Below are 22,907 nucleotides of genomic sequence, written 5' to 3'. Positions count from 1 at the left end.
CCTGCAACCTAATGGGTTAAACGGAGAGTTCGAGATGAAGTGGTTCTTGTAATAATTATAGGTGATATTTCCCCAGTGATTAAAATATGTACTGCACTGCTTCAAAGTCTATTTTAGCAGATATAATTTTAGGTGGTTTTTGTTATTATAGTTTGATTGTGTTTTATATTATGTATGGTTTTATGAGATTGAAATCTAAAATCTATTGGAGTGATAGGGATAGAGTTATGTCACTTTAAGAGAACCATGTAACATGTACAGAAGCGCCCCAGAACGAGCAAACCAGATTTTCTCAGGGCGGGTATAAATAATTAGAAGACGCTGACTCCAGCTGTGCCTTGAAAAAGACCCATAGAGGGTAGAAACGCGTTGGCGGCAGCAGCCTGGAGTTTTATGATCGGTCCACTGGTTTTCGCAGACAAGGACTTAAGGTGACAGCAGGAGAGGAGAGGAGGACCACTGATAGGCGGTGAGCTGAACGACACCCGTAATACCGGTGAGAGCGGACAGGTGTACGGACAGTGCCGCATAGACCACCCATCCGTTAAAAGCCTGACTACAAGTGGCGGGGGAAGTGAGAGGCGCACAGCTGATTACAGCCGTATAACATACAGCGCACCGAAGTGAGAGACGGGCTGGTGCAATCCAGATCTTGCTTCCACTAACGCCAGTGAAAAGTCGGAGATACTGAGAGACAGGGAGACCCAGAGACTGCAGTGGCAGGGCAGCCTCTGTGAATACCATCTTCCCCTGAACAGGCAACATCCAGAGAGAAGGGGCAACGCGGACAACCACTGTGGCAGCGTGGAAGGCCGTGACGTCCCTGATCCGAGGTGGGGTCTTGAACAGTATTCACAACGGAGGGGTGAGAGTGGTCCTTTTCTTTATCTATTTTTGCTCCAAGCCTTTGGAGAAGTGACTGTGAATTGTGTTTTAAAAGCCCCATAGGAGATACCCGGGAATTCCATCTGTCCCTATGAGTTGTTTGCTTTTTTAGCTTAATCACAAGTCGCCCAGAGAAGGTCTGGTTTGTTACAGCCAAAATCACCCATTTCCCTAGGAAACAGTGACCGTGTTGTGGGAAGGAACTGTATTTTTTGTGACATTTTTAAAGTTTTTTTATGATATGTGGAAGCCATTTTTTGTGTGGAGTTTTTCATGATTTTTTCTGAATAAATTTTTTGCGAATTTTTTAAGAGGAGTGGATTGCATTTATCTGAGAGTATCAGAACTATCCTGGTTATACTGATTCCAAAGGTCCAGCGCTGTGGAAGAACCTCATAAATCTTGTTTGATTTTTTTCTGAAGTTTGTGCCTAGTATACAGTTGTACTATCGTCTGGGGTTATACAGCTGCAGGACTTTGCTTTGGCGCTTGAGGAGTGACTCTGTCATTTTTCGTGAGAATGTTCCAGCTGTATCAGCTATATTCATACCAGGAGTGGAGAATATAGAGGCCGACTTCCTGAGCAGGGAGGAGCTCAAGGAGGGGGAATGGAGCTTAAACCCTCAGGTGTTTCAGCAGATCACTTTGAAGTGGGGAACTCCGGATGTGGACCTGATGGCATCCAGGTTCAACCACCAAGTGCCCAGGTTCTATGCCAGAACAAGGGATCCACTAGCGGAGGCGGTGGATGCCATGACTATCCCCTGGGAGGGGAATCTCCTTTATGCCTTTCCACCAGTACCAATGTTGGCGAGAATTTTAAAGAAAATACAGGCGCAGGCGGTTCCGGTGATCTTAGTGGCCCCAGATTGGCCAAGGAGGTCCTGGTACTCGAGGCTTCAGAGGTTGTCTGTGGACTCGTGGCGTCTACCTCTGAGGCCAGACCTTCTAAGACAAGGCCCATTCATTTACCTGGATTCAGCTCGATTAATTTTGACGGCCTGGCTATTGAGACCGCCATTTTGAAAAGTAAAGGGTTTTCTGACGCAGTGGTTCACACTATGATTAAAGCCAGGAAATCTGTATCCTCTGCAAATTATTATAGAGTCTGGAAGACTTACATTCGATGGTGCGAGAGACGGAAGTCACACACATCTCGTTTTGAGTTATCTAAAATGATGGAATTTTTACAAGGTGGTTTCTCATCGGGCCTAAGCCTTCAGTCATTGAAGGTACAGATCTCGGCCTTGTCCATCTATTTCCAGAAGGATAGCTATTTTACCGGAAATTTAGACTTTTTTACAGGGGGTATCTAGATTGAAACCTCCATACAAACAACCAGTGGCACCTTGGGATTTGTCACTGGTCTTGGAATGCCTTCAGAAGGCACCCTTTGAACCTTTGAGGTCGGCGGACCTTAAGTTTCTCACATGGAAGCTGGTGTTCTTGTTGGCAGTGGCATCAGCTAAGAGGGTGTCAGAGTTAGGACCTTTGTCATGCAAATCTCCTTTCTTAATTTTTCATGACGACAGGGCAGTTCTTCGGACAGTGCCTCAGTTTTTGCCGAAGGTAGTCTCTGCCTTCCATCTAAATCAGGAGATAATTCTACCTGTGTTTCAACCCCCAGAGGGTTCTAAGAAAAGGGATAAGTTGAGGAATTTGGATGTTGTGCGTGCTTTACGCATTTATGTGGACAGAGTTAAGGGGGTCAGAAAGACTGACACCTTGTTGGTGTTGTATGACATACACAAAATTGGTTGGCCTGCATCTAAGCAGACTATTGCTAGGTGGTTGCGATCTGTGATAGCTTTTGCATACACCAAGGTGGGAAGGCCTGTACCGGCCAGAATAAATGCGCATACCACCAGGTCAGTTGCCACCTCTTGGGCGGTTCGACATGGGGCAACAGCTGAGCAGGTTTGCAGGGCTGCCACTTGGTCATCTGTTCATACATTTGCCAAATTCTATAGATTCCATGAGTTCGCGTCGGAGGACGCATCATTCGGGCGAGCAGTGCTGAGAGCTGCAGACCTGAGCGTACCCACCCAAAGGACCGGCTCTGGAACGTCCCAGTGTTGAGCTGTGTCACCAGGACCATTGAAAGAGAAAAAGGGATTTTTGTAAGAACTTACCGTTCGAATCCCTTTCTCTGATATGGTCCTGGTGACACAGCGATCCCTCCCTTACGCTCAGTAAGTATGCCAGAAGTTTCATGATGTTCATGTTAAAATGGTTAAAGTTAACAGTTATTGTTATAAAATGTGCATATAATATGTGCAGGCGTTTGTACTGAGTTAATGTATTCCAGTGGCTTTGAAAGATTGAACTGAAGAGTCCGGGATGCAGTAGGGGAGGAGCCTACCCTCTAAAAGCTTTAGGATAGGTGCCTGGCTCCTCCTACATCCCAGTGTTGAGCTGTGTCACCAGGACCATATCAGAGAAAGGGATTCGAACGGTAAGTTCTTACAAAAATCCCTTTATATATGTGCGCCATAATATACATTAAACAAATAAAAAAATATATATATAATTTTAAATAATAGTTTATTACAATAATAATAAAACAAGAAAATAAGATTAAACACACATATATATGTCCATAACCATTTTAACCCGGCAACACACCTTACAATGACAAGAGAAAGTGAAGAGAAGTGCTGCCGAGGAAACTGAGAAGGTGCTGCCGAGGACTGACCAATTACCACAGAAACCGGCAAAACATTATGCACAATAAAGTTTGTTGGGAGTGAAAAAAAAAAAAAAAGTCAGAAACAAAGCCTACAACGCCAGATCTGTCTGGCGTAGCAGACAGCAGCGCAGAGCCGCCGGGAGGAGGATAGCGGTATCATAAATAAGGTTTGACCGCTAAGCACAGTACTTGGAATAGTACATGCGCTATGTCGCCGCCCTCCTATCACCGCCGTTACAACACCCACACCGCAGGTATAATAGATCAGGAGATGCGTTATCCCCTGCTTCAGCGCACGGGGATAGCGCATATAGCCCACATCGCCAAATGATAAATCCACCCCTCTGTTCCAAGTCTTCCATGCCAGTGGCAGTTGCAGATGTAGGGCTGAGGCACAGTCCAAAATTGAAATAGGAGGGGCCACACCAACTGCCACCCCAAACATCACAGTCTGGGATTTACTAGCAATTGGTGTGGCTCCCCTATTTGAATTTTGGACTGTGCTGCAGCCCCACCTCTGTAACGGCCGATGGCAAGGAAGTCCAGGAACAGAGTATTGTGTCCCTAATGGAATGGGTTATGTTGGGAGGTATGTATTATTGGTTCAGGAGGATACTCGGTACCCACCAGCATGCTGGGAATGATCTGTGCGAACCCATTTACTGGTCAATGTCTCTGATGACTCCTCCACCATGTGTTTGTTATTAACAGGCTGTAGATAAGTTACAGGCAGGGGAGCCCCAGCTATGCGATCTGACAGCAGATATACCCGTCGCTGAGACAGCATCCATCTACTACTGGAAGACTCATAAATGTAGCAGCAGACTATCCGAATTCCCAATAAAGCGTTCTCTCTTCTCAGGTGATGGCGCATTTACCTTCTCTCATATGGGCCTGATTCTGCTGCGCCTGAATCTGCATCTCTTACCAATCACATGCCTGCGGCACCATGTGAATGCCATTACAAAGCCCTTCCCTGGTGTACACCTGTGCATGTGCAAGACTGGGACGCTGAGCGTCTGTAGAAGCTGTAATCTCTAGGCTCCTCTATAGGCTGCTCCATGGAAACGTGCCCCCACCCCATGCTTGGTGCAGATATTCCATCTGAGTGTGGCCTCCAGTGCAAACACTTCAGCGACACTTCCATAACACAAGAGACCATATATGTGCATCTGAATAGCCACCTCCCATTCACCGTCCAGCAGATTGCCAATGCTTTCAGATACTGTACATCTCATTGCAACTGTGTATACACAGGGTCTGATTCAGTAAGGATTGCATGTGCTGATCGCATTAAACTGCGATGTAATAGCAGTTTAAAAGGAACATGCTGTGTCTCGCAGAAGTATGTAATGTATGCGCCTTACAGGTTTTCGTGGTTTGGTACGCACTTGCAAAAGCAAAACAATTGATGAGCTCCATTAACACGGGCGTTGTGAGCAGCAGAATCAGTGGTCTGCACCAGGCTGTTAATGCACTGTTGTCCTTGCTTGTTTGAGGCGGTGGATTGCAGAGAGCGCGCACAGCAATGACTACATCTTTCCTCACAGGGGGACACAACAAAGCTCCGCTTGGGCTCTTAGACTCTCCGCTTATTGACACTGAAGAGGAGGTACACTATTGCTTCTTTCCAATCCACGTGCTGGAGAAATATCCATCACTGGTCACTGATGATGGCTTGCTGTGGTTCTCCGAGACCTTCATATTGATAGAATGCGGATGTGACGAGTTCCGATTCATAGGTAAGAGCAACGTGAGCGCCTTCGGTCCTAAGGAACATACATTTCTAATTACAGTATACCTGTATTTCATGGTAGAGTTGTGACATTTCATTGGAGCAAGTGCGGGAGTCTGGCTGAGCAGTAGAAGAACCTAGTAAAGACCCTGGACATTGGTCTGGATACTGTATGGAATAGACAGTATTAATATATAACAATATAGATGGTCTATAGTATAGACTGTATCAAACATTTAAATAATATAAATAAGCGGTCAGTAAAAGGTTAAACATAACATAAAAAATAAATACACAAACATAATAGAACCAGTGCTGCGGTTTCTAAGCTCACCACATACTCCCACCTCATGGTAAGGCTCCTGTCTCTTCTTCCTAGTAGCTGCTCTCTGGTCCACTGTATTCACTGAGAACTCCATCAGGCATATTCAGCAGCTCGACTGAGGGGCAGATTTATTAAGCTTGGAGAAGAGATAAACTGGAGATAAAGCGGAGAAAAGGTAAAAGGAGATAAAGCAGCAGCCAATCATCTCCCAACTGTCTTTTTCAAACACAGCTGATTGGCTGGTGCTTTATCTCCTTTTACCTTTTCTCCACGTTATCTCTTCTCCAAGCTTAATAAATCTGCCCCTCTGTCCCTTATGCATTATGATGTGTCGACAGCTCTAGTATTGGTATTGTTGTTATAGTGATCCACTTGCCAAGACGATCACTATATATATACCCGGAAACCCCATTCTGCATGTATCCGATAGGTGTCGACAGTGTTTAGGGCAACAGTCATAGCTTGACCACTATTGTTCAACATGCAATAGTTCGACACATGAAAAAGGTTGACATGGTCTAGGTCGACATTGACAAAAGATCAACAGGAAAAGGTCGACAAGAGTATTACATGATTGTTTTTTTTTTAAACCAACTTGTTCTTATTCATGGACGTTAGATTATAATAAGTAAGCAGTGAGCCATGTGAGGGGACGTGTTACACTAATGCAGTGTCCATGTCGACATAGAGAACAAAAAAAACCTGAAAAATATATATTGCCCATTTCCATTATCCACCTTTTGCTTGTGTCGACCTATTGTCAATGTCGACCTAGGCCATATAGTTCTTTTCCATGTGTAGACCTATTAACTGTCGACCAATAGTGATCAACCTATTGACTGTCGACGTAGACACTGTTCACTCAATAATCCATGCCCCTTCTGCGTTTGCCTATGATATTGTCTATGAAAGTGAAGTTGACATTGAAGGGAATGGGTCCCAGAGGGAAGATGCTCGCTTCTACCCAGTATGGAGGAGAGGTTGGGAGCAGCAGGTTCCTAACTATGTTTCCAGAAAGTCAGATGGAAAGTCCATTTGATCAAGGATCATGACTCCAATAGCTGCACAGTAAGTTGTGCTAAACCCCCAATGATTGGCCTAACAGGTCCCGTCTAGAGGTAGATGCCCCTCCAAGGTTCCAGCTACGTTGGGGACATATGTGTATCACGGTCATCCAGGCCAATATGTTTCCACAATTACAGGGTTCCAGCAGCTCTAGGCTTATCTAGAAGTGCTCCCCCCCCCCCCCCCTCGCGCGCTCCCTGCCTTTTCATACATTAATTATACAGGCTCATTGCCAGTTGCTTCGTGCTCCTTGCCAGGGGGTTTCATGCTCATCAGGGGGGATACATGCTCACTGCCAGGGGGTTACTGCTAAGAGCGCGCCATTGTTCCCGGAATCCACACTTCCGGGTAGTGCTGGGCACACTGAATTCCCCTGACAGATGCTAGAGGTCTGGTAAGACCATTAGTGTCTGTCTCTTAGCAGCCATTTTTGAGAGCCCATTTTTGCAGATTCCATGCTGTCTTCACTGAGCCCCCCCAGGAACCCAGCGCTCCAGACTGCAGTGGCTTAGCCTATTGGTTGATCAGGCCCTGCACAAGGATCACCTTAAGCGTATTTATGAAAGGCACATTGATGATTTATAATATGCGGGAGGTATCTTTATTTTATTTAGCACAGTCATGTGTGTGTGTGTGGGGGGGTATTTTGTCTTACTGCCTTGTGATTCTGACTTCCCTCAGGAAACTTTCTTCTTACCGGGAAGTTTCTGTTGCCGGAGAATTTCACAAAGTTTGTGTATTTGGAAGCAGAAATTAAATCTCTGGGGATTCCAGGCGTCCTCCAGGCGCTGCGAAGTGAGAAGAAATCCTTAGGTACAGTATGTGCAGACACCATGGGGGTTATTCTAGTTCACTCTTTCTGACAAAATCCTTCTTAGATGGACAAAACCATGTGCACTGCAGGTGGGGCAGATGTTACTTGTGCAGAGAGAATTAGATTTGGGTGGGGTTTTACTTCAAAGTGAGATCTATATTGCAGTGTAAAAATAAAGCAGCCAGTATTTACCCTGCACAGAAACAAAATGACTCACCCAAATCTAATTCTTTCTGCACATTTTTACATCTGCCCCCCTGCAGTGCACATGGTTTTGTCCATCTAAGAAGGATTTTGTCAGAAAGAATGAACTAGAATAAGGCCCCATCCCTGAATGTTTTCCAGGTTCCTGCGCTGCTGCCTATGGCAGAATTGGAGAATGATATATCCCCATACCAATGCAATTGGGATTGGCGATTCCTGTCTGCCACATTCACAATATATATATATAATATATACTTGCTGATTATTAAGTTATTGGAGACCATGATGATATAGGCCCCATGGCAAGCCTTTTTCTATCCCTGCCTCCTCTTCCCGCTATGTCACTACCATGGTTATTGGCGCAAGGACCTTGACCATTGTCCCCTGCTCTATATGAAAGGAATTATATACACACAAGTGGTCCATTAAATAGCATCTGTAGATTATGACATAGATTGGAACCTGGTTAATGGTTGATCTATTGCCTTTAGGAAATCAGTGTTACAGAAGCACAGGCATACCGGGGACCTCATCCTCCAGTAAGTATGTGACCGGGGAGTTCTATAAAGGAGAAAAGCCTCTGTACATCATGGCCCTGGAGCTGCTGGCCAAGTACCCAGACTCCGCACTGGGGCAGCTGAGCGTAGAGAGCAGTGTAGATGGCAGGAAGCTTTATATCACTGGTACCGGGACCCTCTTCCAGCATGTCAGGTACGTTCTGCAAAGCCCCTGTCTATGCCGTAACTGGTGGGGACTGATAGTCACAAGATGGGAACATAGTTGTGTGAATCGAGTACAAGTCATTTAAAGGTCCTTTAATGTCCACGTTTGTGTGTAACCAACCCCTCTTGTCCAGAAATCAGAATGAAAAAGATATATAATTGTGTCAGTTTGGTGAAATCATAGAACACATGGAGGTGCTCTTATTGTGGGGTACACTGGACACCCTCCTTCTGTTCAGTTCTGTTCTCTAATTCAGTTAGGTTTTTGTTTTTCTCTCCCCTGCTTTTAGCCCACCTTTTGTTCTGAAGGCTCGGGCGTCCTGAGCACTTACCTGTGACGGCAGTTATCAGATCTGCCCCATAGGCATCTCACAATGTGGGACAGACTCTTGGTAGCTTGAGACGTGCAGCTGCTATGGGGCCCAGAGCTGAGAGGGGTCACCTCTCCTGTCAAAGTAAAATGTGCTATATACATTTTTCACCATTGGGTGGTACATAGGGGCCCTTACATACTTTTGCTTTGGGGCCTACAAATATCTAGTTACGCCACTGGACACCGTGTATTCTGACCCAATGCCATCACTTCGTGGCATGATGCAAACAGGAGGGGGGGGGGGGACTGAGTACCAGGCTCCTACACCACCTCCTGTACCCCAGTGTGCCAGTGACCCCCACAAAATCAAAGAAAGGATTTGACGTAATGTTACTCTCTATATTACGGTAAACACTATTTTACTCTGCATTTTGCATATTATTATCATTATTATTATTATTATATAGATGTGATTTTTATTAACGCATTATACTTAGACTGCTTCTGCATATGACGGCAGGAATTGGTTAGGAATCTGCAGACTTCCGATGACCTGTAGCCTATTGGAGATTCATGGTTTATGCATGTACCTAGACAAAGGTGATATTATATACCAGCCAATGAGAGAAGCTGTGAGGTCTTACTTAAAGCAAAGGAAAAGTGTCGGCCTTGGCGCATTGTGTAAGTAAAATGCATCACCTACAGCATCTTGTACTATAAGCACTTTGGAGGAGAGGTGAACCAGATGAGAATTGGTCCATGGCAACCAATCAGCACTGAAGTAACATCTAGAATTTGCATAATATAAAATTATACAGAGCAGTTGATTGGTTGCCATGGGCCACTTCTCCTCTGGCTCACTTCTCCTCCCTTATCGCTGCTTCATACATCTACCCCTCAATCTGCAAAAGGAAACTTTTTACTGATGACTATAGCTGGGTCTGATTACTACTGTCTAATCAGACAATCATATTATCTACCTGTGTATTAAGAGGTCAGATGACTACTTAGTGTCTACGCTGTGAACGTATGTGTACGAATACACATCTTTTCGCAAGCACCCGTACAGAGGAGAAATCATTTGATGGTTAGTTAGGAGGTTCTCCTCCTCTGCCCGACGCATGCTGCCGCCACGCGACCCGGTCACTCGGTGGCTGCTTGTAGCGACGCAAAATTTGAGCGGGCACCGACGCCATATGCCCGAGCTGGCAGGGCCTGTGCTCGCTGGGGCCCTCCCAGCGTTTCTGTGGGCGCAAACAGATCTGAATCGGCCTCTATACGTCCCCATACTGCCCAGCCCCTGACATCACCAGGGGTGACATCATCAGCAGAGAGAAGTATGTGTGGGAGCAGCTACTGAGGAATGACAGTGACAGTCTTGTGCTTGTGTAGTAATGGCCCAGATCCGTGAGTTTTATACATACTTATATATACCCAGGTAACAACTGGACAGCTGATGTAAAGGAGATCCATGCGCAGCAGATTGTCAGGGTCTATGTTGGCACACACTGGTATGCCACGCACCTGGAAACTCTGCTTAAGGTACAGTAAGATAGGGATCCATATCTGTATTGGCTGGTTCCAGACTACTTTTGTCAATGTAGTACATCTCTGGCTTATCCATGCGTATTACTGCTGAGAATGCCCTGCAACCTAACCCTATCCTAACTTCCCTGCCGCCTAAGCACTGCCATCCCCCCGTCCCTCCCCAAGTGCGTAAACCTACCCCCATCCCTGGCCTAGCCCTCATCTGCCCCACATACTTACTTTCGATAAACCGTCAGTCTGGATACTTGTATACTCATTAATGTTGAGATTCATCATTCAGGTGCCAGTATCGTGGCAGTACTTGGGATGCCGGCGTCAGTATTGTAACCGCTGGCCTCCCCACCGCAGAGATCCTGAACACATCCCAATTAAATATGGATGACTTTATTACATATCACATACACAGTAATTAAGGTGATATAGAGGGTCCATATCTGGAGCAGGTGTCAGAGTTTAATGACTTGTAGCTGTGTCAGAAATGAATGATGATAAATCCATCTTGTTCTGTTCAGTATCCTGAGCTGCTGGATAACCCCAAGAAGACGTGCTGGATCTCGTGTGGATTTGCCTTGTTGGTGAATGGAGATGGACAGATCTTCCGGCACATTCTCAACTTCCTGAGACTTGGCAGCCTTTTTCTGCCGCCTGCATTCACGTGAGTACCTCAGCTTCCTCTTCCCATGCCTCCTCCTGCCCCCTGCTATTCACGTGAGTCCCTCAGCTTCCTCTTCCCGTGCCTCCTCCTGCCCCCTGCATTCACGTCAGTACCTCAGCTTCCTCTTCCCGTGCCTCCTCCTACTGCCTGCATTCATGTGAGTACCTCAGCTTCCTCTTCCCGTGCCTCCTCCTGCCGCCTGCATTCACGTGAGTACCTCAGCTTCCTCTTCCCGTGCCTCCTCCTGCCCCCTGCTATTCACGTGAGTCCCTCAGCTTCCTCTTCCTGTGCCTCCTCCTGCCCCCTGCATTCACGTCAGTACCTCAGCTTCCTCTTCCCGTGCCTCCTCCTGCTGCCTGCATTCATGTGAGTACCTCAGCTTCCTCTTCCTGTGCCTCCTCCTGCCCCCTGCATTCACGTCAGTACCTCAGCTTCCTCTTCCCGTGCCTCCTCCTGCCCCCTGCATTCACGTGAGTACCTCAGCTTCCTCTTCCCGTGCCTCCTCCTGCCCCCTGCATGTACGTGAGTACCTCAGCTTCCTCTTCCCATGCCTCCTCCTGCCGCCTGCATTCACGTGAGTACCTCAGCTTCCTCTTCCTGTGCCTCCTTTTGCTGCCTGCATTCACGTGAGTACCTCAACTTCCTCTTCCCATGCCTCCTCCTGCCCCCTGCATTCACATGAGTACCTCAGCTTCTTTTTCCCGTGCCTCCTCCTGCCCCCTGCATTCACTTGAGTACCTCGGCTTCCTCTTCCCATGCCTCCTCCTGCCCCCTGCATTCACATGAGTACCTTGGCTTCCTCTTCCCGTGCCTCCTCCTGCCCCCTGCATTCACGTGAGTACCTCGGCTTCCTCTTCCCATGCCTCCTCCTGCCCCTGCATTTATGTGAGTACCATGGCTTCCTCTTCCCATGCCTCCTCCTGCCCCCTGCATTTATGTGAGTACCTCAGCTTCCTCTTCCTGTGCCTCCTCCTGCCCCCTGCATTCACTTGAGTACCTCAGCTTCCTCTTCCCGTGCCTCCTCCTGCCCCATGCATTCACGTCAGTACCTCAGCTTCCTCTTCCCGTGCCTCCTCCTGCCCCCTGCATTCATGTGAGTACCTCAGCTTCCTCTTCCTGTGCCTCCTCCTGCCCCCTGCATTCACGTCAGTACCTCAGCTTCCTCTTCCCGTGCCTCCTCCTGCCCCCTGCATTCATGTGAGTACCTCAGCTTCCTCTTCCTGTGCCTCCTCCTGCCCCCTGCATTCACGTCAGTACCTCAGCTTCCTCTTCCCGTGCCTCCTCCTGCTGCCTGCATTCATGTGAGTACCTCAGCTTCCTCTTCCCGTGCCTCCTCCTGCCCCCTGCATTCATGTGAGTACCTCAGCTTCCTCTTCCCGTGCCTCCTCCTGCCCCCTGCATTCACGTCAGTACCTCAGCTTCCTCTTCCCGTGCCTCCTCCTGCCCCCTGCATTCATGTGAGTACCTCAGCTTCCTCTTCCCATGCCTCCTCCTGCCCCCTGCATTCACGTGAGTACCTCAGCTTCTTCTTCCCGTGCCTCCTCCTGCCCCCTGCATTCACTTGAGTACCTCAGCTTCCTCTTCCCGTGCCTCCTCCTGCCCCCTGCATTCACGTGAGTACCTCGGCTTCCTCTTCCCATGCCTCCTCCTGCCCCTGCATTTATGTGAGTACCTCAGATTCTTCTTCCCATGCCTCCTCCTGCCCCCTGCATTCACGTGAGTACCTCAGCTTCCTCTTTCCTCGTGAGACCCGGCATTTCTACCCAGGTAGCGACCAGGGTTGAACACGTGTTCACCTTTGTCACTGTGTAGTGTAAACGGGTAACCGATGCTTTCATCTCACAACACCTCCCGATGCTGTCACCCGCCCAGCATTATGCCGGGTGGGGACTCTAGTGTGAATGGGTTTGCAAGCCGGGTCGCACCCAGGTTGTAGCCGGGTACAAAATCCCGGGTGCAACCCGGCTTCCAGATGGAAAAGGGGTATAAGTAAAAGGCAAATGATGCTGGATAAACTGTCACCGCTTCTATTTGCTATGCACAACGCTGGCACCAGTCATTATTTACATCAAACAGAGACACTTGGCAGTTGGCACCGGTAGGTAACCAATCACATGACTCATAGTTTGCTATAACATGAGGCAGGGCCTTTGGGTTTGATCCAAGTCCCGCAAAGTGGGGAAGTCAGTTACACTGCGAACACTAAGGGCTGTATGTAATAGGCTGCTATACCGGTGACCTGACACAGTCTCTATACAGTGTAAGCCTGAGAGCAGGGCCCTCTTACCTCTCTGTCTGTTTTATTACTGTCAAGTACAACTGAATAAATGTTAATAAATAAATCTTGATAATTAAGCCTACAATTTGTGAATCGAGCAATTATCAATCAGTGGCAGGATGCATGCACAGCTGAAAATATCATCAAATTCCTTACTGCTGTGTAGTCGCAGTTTGATCGCAGTAGTTGGCTGACAGGAAGCCGCCTTTTCTGGGCAGAAATCATTATTTTAACTGGATCGGTGATTTGCTGCAAATTCATTCGCAAGCCGATTAGTTTTGAATAACCCCCTGTCTGAATTAGCCCCTTAAAGCAGTGATCATTTAAAATTGCAAAACCAAGAACATTTTGGCTTTACAGTCAGGGTTGGATTTACACCTGCACGCACAGATCCTAATTTGGCCCCTGTCTGACGTTGCCCCTATTGCGCATGCCCATTTTTGTAATGTGCATGTACAGAGTGGGGCTGCAAGCGCTTCTGCAAATTTTCCCTTGCCAAGGTGCTCGCGGACTGATTGACCCCTGGCATTTTGTGGGCGTGCCCACCAAAAGGGTGAGCGCACCCATATAAATGCTGGGAGTGGCCGGGCGAACTCTAGGGGCCCTGATTACACTCAAAACCTAGCAGTTGCCATGTGACTCCGCGGCTGCGAGTGCTGGGGAGAGGAGGAAAGATCATTCAATGGTAAGTAAGCAATGAACAATTTCTCCTCTGTGCCGGCGCTAGCGAACGGATGTGTACCCAAAACCCTGAACAAGGGCAGGGATGGCGGGGAGGTGTTAACCGGCTCACTGGGCTCCTAACACATGCAGCCCAGCGAGCAGCCTGAATGGGCCCTTAATCACTAGCTCACAGCGATGAAGCGCTCTTACATGTACCTCTAAATCTCCACTTGTTGAAATGTGCAATTGAAGCGCAAAATGATTTCTGTATTCATCTGTTGCTGTGTTCCAGAGAATGGAGGCTCCTCTGCCAGGAAGTGAGTGAGTGTAATATCCCGCCTCTGGTGGAGGCTCTGCAGCAGTGCCAGGCATACAGGTGATATTGGGGGCATGAAGCTCATGCGGAACATCAAACGTCATAGCATTTACCTGGGGGCGTGGGGGGTGTGTGTGTGTCTTAGTTTTTATATAAATAATATTGTTTAAGAAAGCATTATATAAACGCAGTTTTGAGCCCACTTCTGGTGTTACATTATGAGATGTTCTGCAGAATATGGGCCACATTTATCAATCAATATTTGCGGCTAAATCTTTGGGGGTTTGCCGAAAAATGTTAAGTATCAGCCAAATGTACCAGGAGGGACTGCAGCAGGAATCCCTGCTGAGATCACTCCTGCGCCGCTGTCAGCCGAATCCCTCATAGGTTTCTATGGGAGATGCGATGCTGCCTGATATATCAACATCGGGCAGCAGCGCGTCGCATCCCTGGGCTACCGCCATTCTGAGATGGAGGTATTCCATTGTAGCCTATGGGCTACGGACCGCACTGCTGCCGGGTTGGTGGGGGGTCAGCGCTAACCGCGCATGTGCAGACCTCCCGGCTCAGCATATCGTAGGGGTGGGCTACTTCTGGAGCCCTGTCCCTGCACGTCAGCTCACTTCCTGCCTTTAGGCCTCCCTGCCTGCACCACATGTCACCTGTCTGTCTCCCCCTCCCTCTAAATTGTAAGTTCCTGGGAGCAGGGCACTTTTCCCTCCTGTTCTCACTGATGTCTTCTCCCACACTTCAATTACAGCTCTCTCATACTCAGCAACCACCTATACCTGCATCTCTTCTCACTCATAATCGTTTACCTCTTCCAATGACAGTCGCCCCTGGTAGTACACAGACACCTCCTCTGCTTACCTACATACCAGCTGTGTTGTGTACTGGGACTTGTGCTGCTAATTGTGACCTGCACTCTGTTGTAGTGTCTCAGTTACTGTAATGTTCTGTGTCCCCTGTATTGTGCTAATGTGTGCCCTATGTACGGCGCTGCTCCTGGTAGTACACAGACACCTCTTCTGCTTCCCTACATCCCAGCTGTATTGTGTACTGATAACACTGTGCTGCTAATTGTGACCTGCACTCTGTTGTAGTGTCTCAGTTGCTGTAATGTTCTGTGTCCCCTGTATTGTGCTAATGTGTGCCCTATGTATGGTGCTGCCCCTGGTAGTACACGGACACCTCTTCTGCTTCCCTACATCCCAGCTGTATTGAGTACTGAGAACTGTGCTGCTAGTTGTTACCTGTGTTCTGTTGTAGTGTCTCGGTCACTGTAATGTTATGTGTCCCCTGTATTGTGCTAATGTGTGCCCTATGTACGGCGCTGCTCCAGGTAGTACACGGACACCTTTTCTGCTTCCCTACATCCCAGCTGTATTGAGTACTGAGAACTGTGCTGCTAGTTGTTACCTGTGTTCTGTTGTAGTGTCTCGGTCACTGTAATGTTATGTGTGCCCTATGTAAGGTGCCGACAACCGCTTGTGGCACCTTGTTAATAAACTGTAATAACAATAAAAATAATGCAGTCCTTTAGCAGATATAAGAATGTAATTAGGGATGGCCATCGGTGCAGACGCCATCGATGGTTGCCATCGATGGAAATTCTGCACCCAGCCATCGATAGTGGCAAACTATTTGATGGATAACCATTAATAGTTTTAGCTATCGATGGTCATACATTATATTTGAATGAATGGCCCGTGTGCCAATCAGAACACGGGGGCGGGAATTCCAGGTGTCGGGGGGCGGAGCTATGCTCCGTGTCCTGGCACCTTGAAAAAAAAGGAAACATCGCTTCTCCTTTGCCATTGATGTAGGGAAACCATCTGGTACTCCCACATCGATGGCAAAAGTATTCAACATCGGCCACAAACCATTGATGGTTTTAAATCATCGATGGTCGATGGCCATCCCTAAATGTAATCCCTATGCAGACTTGGCTGTATACGTGATAGATGCAATGTTTGTTCTTCAGATTATGGCTAGAAACCCGCTTGCCCACCAGGTGTTCAGAAGACCCCAAGCCAGAGGTGATTCCTGTGTGTGTGTGTGTTTCTGATCTGACATATGACAGTGGTTGTATTTTTGTCCCCTGCTCCTGAGAGCTGAGTGCTGCACATCGCCCCTCTCTAGCAGTCAGGAGGGGGACCCAGCAGTTACTGTGCCCATGAGGCACACGTTACATTAAGCCGTGTATGGTATTGGTGCCTGTATGGGCGGTTCCCATCGTAGACGGCCATATTTAACATGGGCGTCTGTGAAGGGAACCGCCCATAGACGCCAATGTTAAATTTTAACAAAGGGTTTCTATGGAGGCACAAACAGCTAGTTATCCGTGGTGCTCCCCCAGTGCTCTCTGCTGATTGGCTGGGGGAAGGACCCAGTGTATGACGTCACCGACAAATCCCCCAGTTCGGGGGAGAAGTCCCAAGTGTAAACTGACTTGCGGCTCCTCCAGTTCGTTATGGTATCGGGATTGTCGGTTTCTTTTTTAATCCGTGGTTGCTACATGGAACGAAGAGGACTCAATCTACACAGGATTGGATGTGAGTATAATGTATTTCCACAGGTACACCTATAGATATCTACTGGAGAAGAGGACTGGCCTATGGTGGACGCTATAGGTAAGTATGTATGGGTGAATGTAGTTTGTATTAAAGTTTTAATTTTTACAGTGTGTGTGTGTGTATTTTATTTGACTATTGGTTAAGTTGTAGAACTGCAAGACACAGTGAGCTTCAATGCCCCACATGCTGGGACTTATAGTTAGTAAATCGATTTTTTTTACACATTATGGCTATCAGCCCGGTGCCCACTACTCAGAGGAACTGGGGACAGCCCCAGGCTTCAACATGGGCAGGGGTGGACCCATTTATTGCGGGTCCCCACTCTCCCAGGGTCCAAGCCTGGCCTGACTAGTCAAGGGTTAATGCTTTGGCCGGGGGAACTTCTATAAAACATCTGTGGCATTTGCCTGCTGGCTGTTTTAGCCCGGTGCTAGTTTTACGGGAGCCCCTTCTCAGTCTGTCCCCTGTATTTTGGAAAGCCAGGACCGGCCCATGAGCCTGGTGCTGGTTATAGAAATACGCCCCACCCGCTGAATCCCCTAGGTAACGTGCGACGGGATGTGTACAAGAAGACATCCCCGTCGCATGTTGCCACTAGGAGGAGAAAACATTCAATGGTCGCCAACCATCGAATGATTTCTCCTGCCTTCGCAAATAAAAGTCCAGTCTGAACTGACGTTTATTAATAAGTGTTAGGATGGAGACGGGGCGGGTCACAGGACGTCACGTTGAACTAACATTGACCTAACGTTTGTCATTATAGTCTGTCTAATGCATGTCTAACTTTTATCACTGTCTAACTAATGCATGTCTAACTTTTGTCAATGTCTAACTAATGCATGTCTAACTTTTGTCAATATCTAACTAATGCATGTCTAACTTTTGTCAATGTCTAACTTTTGTCAATGTCTAACTAATGCATGTCTAAAGGTGCCCATACACTGCCTGCGACGTCTCGCAGCAGTGTACGGACACCCGACAGAGTGCGAGCCGCCGGGACCTTCCCGGCGGCAGGGACACATGCGATCCGTTGTGATGGATCGCATGCGTCCCTGCTTCCCGCCCGCCTCACCACCTGTAGGAACGGGTGGTCGGACGGCCTGCCGGTCCGACCACCTGGTCGGGTCCGATGCGCACGGGACCGCGCATCAGACCCGACGGCATGTCAGGAAGAGGCGATTTGGTCCGATTTAACAGGCCAATTGGTCGCAATCGGCCAAAATCGGACCAAATCGCCTCGATGTATGGGGGCCTTAACTTTTGTCAATGTCTAACTAATGCATGTCTAACTTTTGATGTTGACCTATTAAATGTCTGGCTAGACACTGTCTGGAACCCCAATGTAATACCTAATCTCTCTTGTCATACAGCTTCATGAAACCAGCACCAAGAGCTCTGCCTGTGACCACCACACAATACATGTCTCCTCTCCTGGACCACCTGGTGGGGACGCCCCAAAGCTGCACTCGGTGCTGTGGCATGGTTCAGTACATAATGGAGCGATGCGCAGTCTAATCCTGAAATCCCGGATTTCAGGTATTGAAATCCCATCCATTTTACGGCCAAACCCGGGATTCTGATGATCAGGATTCAGAGATTGGCCACCCTAAACTCTAACCTTTGTTCTCTTTAGATTATAACCGGCGAGCCATGGAAAGGGGAGCACCTGATGAGCTTGGTGCTATTCTTTGGGTACATCATCACCACCTAGTGGCCAATGATGGCTGTGCAGCTTCCTTTCAAGAAAGCTGTCTATATACTTCTCAGTGTTATATCCCTGAGCCTGCTGATTTTACAGCTGCACCAAATGGTACAGTATAATATAGATGTATGCTTCACTTGTCACTTACACATAATGGATGCAGTTATTTTGTAAAGTGAATGTGTGTGTGTGTGTGTGTGTGTGTGTAAATGCATTGAGCCATTATGCTGGGAAGCAGGGACCTCACTGAGGCCAAACCCAAGTACTAGGGATGGTTACTTCTAGAGACCAGTGTTACTCTGCTTCCACTCTGGGTGTCAGTGCGCTGTGGCAAGCTGTCACTTACCCATTATCTTCTTGTGTTGTCACTGAATTGCAGGTATTGTGTTTCTGAGTTTTAATATGACGTATGAGGAGATATTTTATGGCAGGAACTGTCACTCCTTTCTGACTGGTGTGATCCTGGACTCCATACAACAGGGGGACCCTAAGTCCAGAACGTGCTCAGTGATGAGACTTGTGAGCATGCTGTGGGTAAGATCTATATATTACCTAAGGGCTTCTTTCCGCATCTCGCTGCCTCAGCAGCTCAGCACTGCTCACTCCGCACCTCCTGTGCTGGCAGCCTTCCGGCTCACTACCAGGTCCAGCAACACAGACCACCGAGGAGGAGCCCGGGACTGCTGACATCATTACTAGGAGGCTCCCGGGGCTAGGAGGTGGAGAAGACCCTCGGACACACACTAACACTTTTCAGAAGAGATGGCCTTGCGATGATCATCACATATGTTAGTACATTCTGTATATGATTGATGTACATCCATAAAGATAAGCACTTATATGCAACGGTAGAGAGGTGGATTACTCCTACTTGCCTACTGGGAGACCCCAGATATTGGGAGACACTCCTGGGATTGGTGCCGCCTGCGATAGGTATACCGTATCATGGCTGACGTCACTGCGGGGATCAGGTCCATATGTGGAGCTCCTGTTGCTATAATTGCACCTTCTAGATGTTTTTTGATCCCTTTATTAGTATATTAACCATTATCATTTAATTTCAGGATTCCCGACTTCCTACCAGACAGTTTGTGGATGACTTACTGAGCCTGGAGCCTTACAGAGAGGAGAGGAGCACGCAGGAGACGTTACTGTGCTGGCTGGAGGTAAGGGACTCCCGGTGTGACTGCATGTAGATATATTACATGTACATTCAGGTAGTGCAGTCAGGTGACCGCCAGTATGTGCTGCACCCGAAGGCGCTCTGTGCTACTCTGTTTGGCAAGTCCCCAAGTTTTGTTGGTCCCGTTCCCCCAATTGGATAATAATTGGATTTATATTTAAGGTCAGGGGTGGCTCTAGGGGTTTCGGTACTGCTTTCCTAGCACGGCGCCCACGATCTAGATTGTATGTGTGGGGCTGATATCTTAAGCATCTCATGTGTTTGTGCGGCATAAGATGCATGAGATGATGCAATCGACGCGATCAACGCAATTTTTACATTGGAATCAATGTGAAATGGTCCCTGAGACCCAATGTTACATTTATTCCAATGTAAAAAGCCCCCAAAACCCCAATTTTATTTGCTAACCGCCCTCATGGGTGAAATGGCCCCCCCATTGTTAACGCCACCCCACTATTGACGCCAACCCGAAGCGTGGCGAGCGCAGCGAGCCACCGAGCCCGAAGCGTGGCGAGCCCCGCGAAGGGACGCGTAATACATGTGAAGTAGTCCGCGTCCCCTCGCGGGACTCGGTGGCTCGCCACACTATATAAAATCAACTCCACGCCGACGTGGATAGAGAGGGTATGAAAAGGTCGGAGGACGCGTACCGCCGCCCCTCGCGGGCTCGCTGCGCTCACCACACTTCGGGTTGGCGTTGATAGTGCTGGTGGCGTTAACAATGGTTATTGGGGGCTCACGATTTTTTATCTCATGGATCTCATGCATCTTATGGATGTATAAGATCCATGAGATGCATAAGATGAGATCCATACAATTAAAAAATCGTTTCAATTGTACTGATTGTATGCCTTAAGTAAGGCCTACAATCAGTGAGACGGGCACCATGCTAGGAAAGCAGTACCGGGGTTTCAAAACACAAATAGGGGAACCGCACCCACTGCCACCAACTGCCTCACTGACAGTGGCGGTGCCCCTCCCTTCTCCCTTTATTGCACTCTAGAAGGCAGATTTTTAGAGGCAGAATTAAATTATAGTTATCATTTATTTAGCACCTTTTAAATAATAATAGCTAGTATGTGGTTGCTAGGGGCAACATCTCTATACAGGGCCGTCTTAGCAGTCTTATAGGCCCTGGCAATGCACTGGGGCCCCTACCAACCCATTAAGGAGATTTTCTTTTTTAACAAATTGTAACATGCCCCTCCTGCAGTCCCGCACCATCTCTCCACTTGCTTCCATGCAATGAATGGCTGTCAGTACCCTGATTGGTAGATGGCTCTAGCCATCCACCAATCAGCATGCTGACAGCCATTTACTGTCTGGCTGCAGGCTGGGAAATAGGGAAAAAATGCTGCACTCTGAGTGGTGGATAGCACCGGCCAACCATCAAGCCATTCACTGTCTGGTTGCAGGCTAGGAAGACATGTCATAGATTTCCGCATTTAGCACCAGTGTTCTCCAGTGGATCCATATAAACGGATTTAGCGTAGGAATATAAATGCCCTTTTCTGGCTGGCAACTGGCATAACACCTGGTTGCTATACAGAGAATGGCGGTTGTGTAGAATCCCCCTACTATGGGTTTATGCTGCAGATTAGTAAGCACACCCCACTTTGCCCAGTCATGTCTTTGTATCCTTATCTGTTTATAGCTCACTTTGCCGTGTGCAAGAAAGTTCAGTCAGTGCATTAATATGATGCTACAGAGAGGCGGTCACCGGGCGGCATCCTGTTCTGCTGTGACAGCAATCCTGGCGCCATGAACAGCAGCTGACAATAGTTCTGGTTTGTTTCTCAGTACATAATATCTGACGCCAGGTTTCTGTGTGACCACTGTACCCAAAATGCTTTCTAACCACCACAATGTGCTCTGGATTTAAGGTGCTTGCCAAAACTGATGTGTTGTGGGGGAAGGATTTGTATAGTGCACAGTAAGTTTCCTGTATGTAGCATCACTGGCAGCCTTATTTTTAATCTGAAGTTAATTCGAAGCATGACACTCATTAATAGGCAAAGCAAACGCCTCTAGTTCTGTGATGGCATGCCCACCTCAGAATGTGACGTTATAAGGTGGATACTGAGTGGGGGAGGGAGGACATTATGTAACATAGGACTGACCCTGTCAGGTTCTACATGGGAATAAGCGTCTGTCGGATCTTTCCCCACTGGACTGATACAGCACAACTTGGACAGGCATTACCGCTTTACAGCAGAAGGTGGCAGCAGAGCTCCTAGAGTTTGTGACTAATGAGCTGAGATCAGAAATTCAAAAAAAAAAAAAGTTTATGCGAAAAAGACAACAAACCCTAAAAACCCTGTATTGAAGATCGTCTGTAACCTGCAGAGTGGATATGGCGGCCATGTTGTGGTACTATTGTGATTAGTTCATAGAAAAATGTTGTCAGTGTTTCCTCAGCAGCCAGCGACATTTTATATATATATATATATATATATATATATATATATATATATATATATATATATATATATATATATATATATATATATATATATATATATATATATATATATATATTCCTGTACTTGTCCTACATTTTCTTAAACTTTAACTCCCTGTGTTCTTGTTTTGCATATTTATGTTTTATGTACTCTGTATTTGTCCTACACTTGTGGCGCCATATTTAAAAGATAATAATTATAAAAATGTGTCTCTATCTATCTATCCTCCTCTCTATGACGTGAAGTACCGCCACTGACCAAAAGAGGCCACTTGATGGACCAAATTACTCCTTTGTGTGCTAAAATATGTCAACAGAAAATTAAAGCAATTTTTGCAGGGACACTGGTCTGTTTCAAACTTGCAGTATATATGGAGAGAGGGAGCTGCGAAGACAGATAGGAGGTAGGAGCAGATAGGGACTGAGGGTAGGGTGGAGAGTTTGTGGGCTAAAAACTGTCACAGCTCAAAGTGAAAGTAAAAACGGTCACAGCTCAAAGTGAATGTAAATTGCAGAAGCCATCATTTTGATGGGCTTTAACTAGTATATAGAGTGAGACACACACACACACACAAACATTACACACACAGACAAGCAGACAGACAACATGAGGCCTACCCACCTCTTACTAAGGCCATTATTCTGGTTCACTCGCAAAGGCAAATTCCTTCTCAAATGTACAACACCATGTGCACTGCAGGTGGGGCAGATGTAACATGTGCAGAAAGAATTCAATTTGGGTGCGGTATTTTGTTTCTGTGCAGGGAAAATAC

The 22,907-nt window shown here is 47.4% G+C and overlaps 1 protein-coding gene across 5 annotated transcripts in view; it reads left to right on the top strand.

Moving 5' to 3' along the window:
- KCTD19 (potassium channel tetramerization domain containing 19) overlaps positions 1 to 22,478 on the top strand; it is a 36,598-nt gene extending 14,120 nt beyond the window's left edge. The window contains exons 3-17 of one of the 5 annotated variants that reach the window (XM_083165467.1): positions 4,286 to 4,436; positions 5,125 to 5,316; positions 7,381 to 7,512; positions 8,209 to 8,428; positions 9,273 to 9,433; positions 10,191 to 10,294; positions 10,813 to 10,955; positions 14,189 to 14,272; positions 16,197 to 16,251; positions 18,159 to 18,324; positions 18,422 to 18,598; positions 18,870 to 19,024; positions 19,555 to 19,656; positions 21,328 to 21,460; positions 22,381 to 22,478. In XM_083165467.1, coding sequence (XP_083021593.1) covers positions 4,286 to 4,436; positions 5,125 to 5,316; positions 7,381 to 7,512; positions 8,209 to 8,428; positions 9,273 to 9,433; positions 10,191 to 10,294; positions 10,813 to 10,955; positions 14,189 to 14,272; positions 16,197 to 16,251; positions 18,159 to 18,324; positions 18,422 to 18,598; positions 18,870 to 19,024; positions 19,555 to 19,656; positions 21,328 to 21,438 — 1,953 coding nt within the window. In that variant the 3' untranslated portion in view covers positions 21,439 to 21,460; positions 22,381 to 22,478. Of the gene's footprint in view, positions 1 to 4,285; positions 4,437 to 5,124; positions 5,317 to 7,380; positions 7,513 to 8,208; positions 8,429 to 9,272; positions 9,434 to 10,190; positions 10,295 to 10,812; positions 10,956 to 14,188; positions 14,273 to 16,196; positions 16,252 to 18,158; positions 18,325 to 18,421; positions 18,599 to 18,869; positions 19,025 to 19,554; positions 19,657 to 21,327; positions 22,097 to 22,380 lie in introns of those variants that run through there. The other 4 variants (XM_083165469.1, XM_083165468.1, XM_083165470.1 and 1 more) reach the window with 4 other exon arrangements.
- Positions 22,479 to 22,907: the final 429 nt, after the last annotated feature.

This window comes from Crinia signifera, chromosome 11, assembly GCF_055691185.1.
Source record: "Crinia signifera chromosome 11, ASM5569118v1, whole genome shotgun sequence".
NCBI classification, from domain to species: Eukaryota; Metazoa; Chordata; class Amphibia; order Anura; family Myobatrachidae; genus Crinia; species Crinia signifera.
Note: the sequence above shows the minus strand (reverse complement) of the source record. Positions and strands in the feature narration are given on the sequence as shown.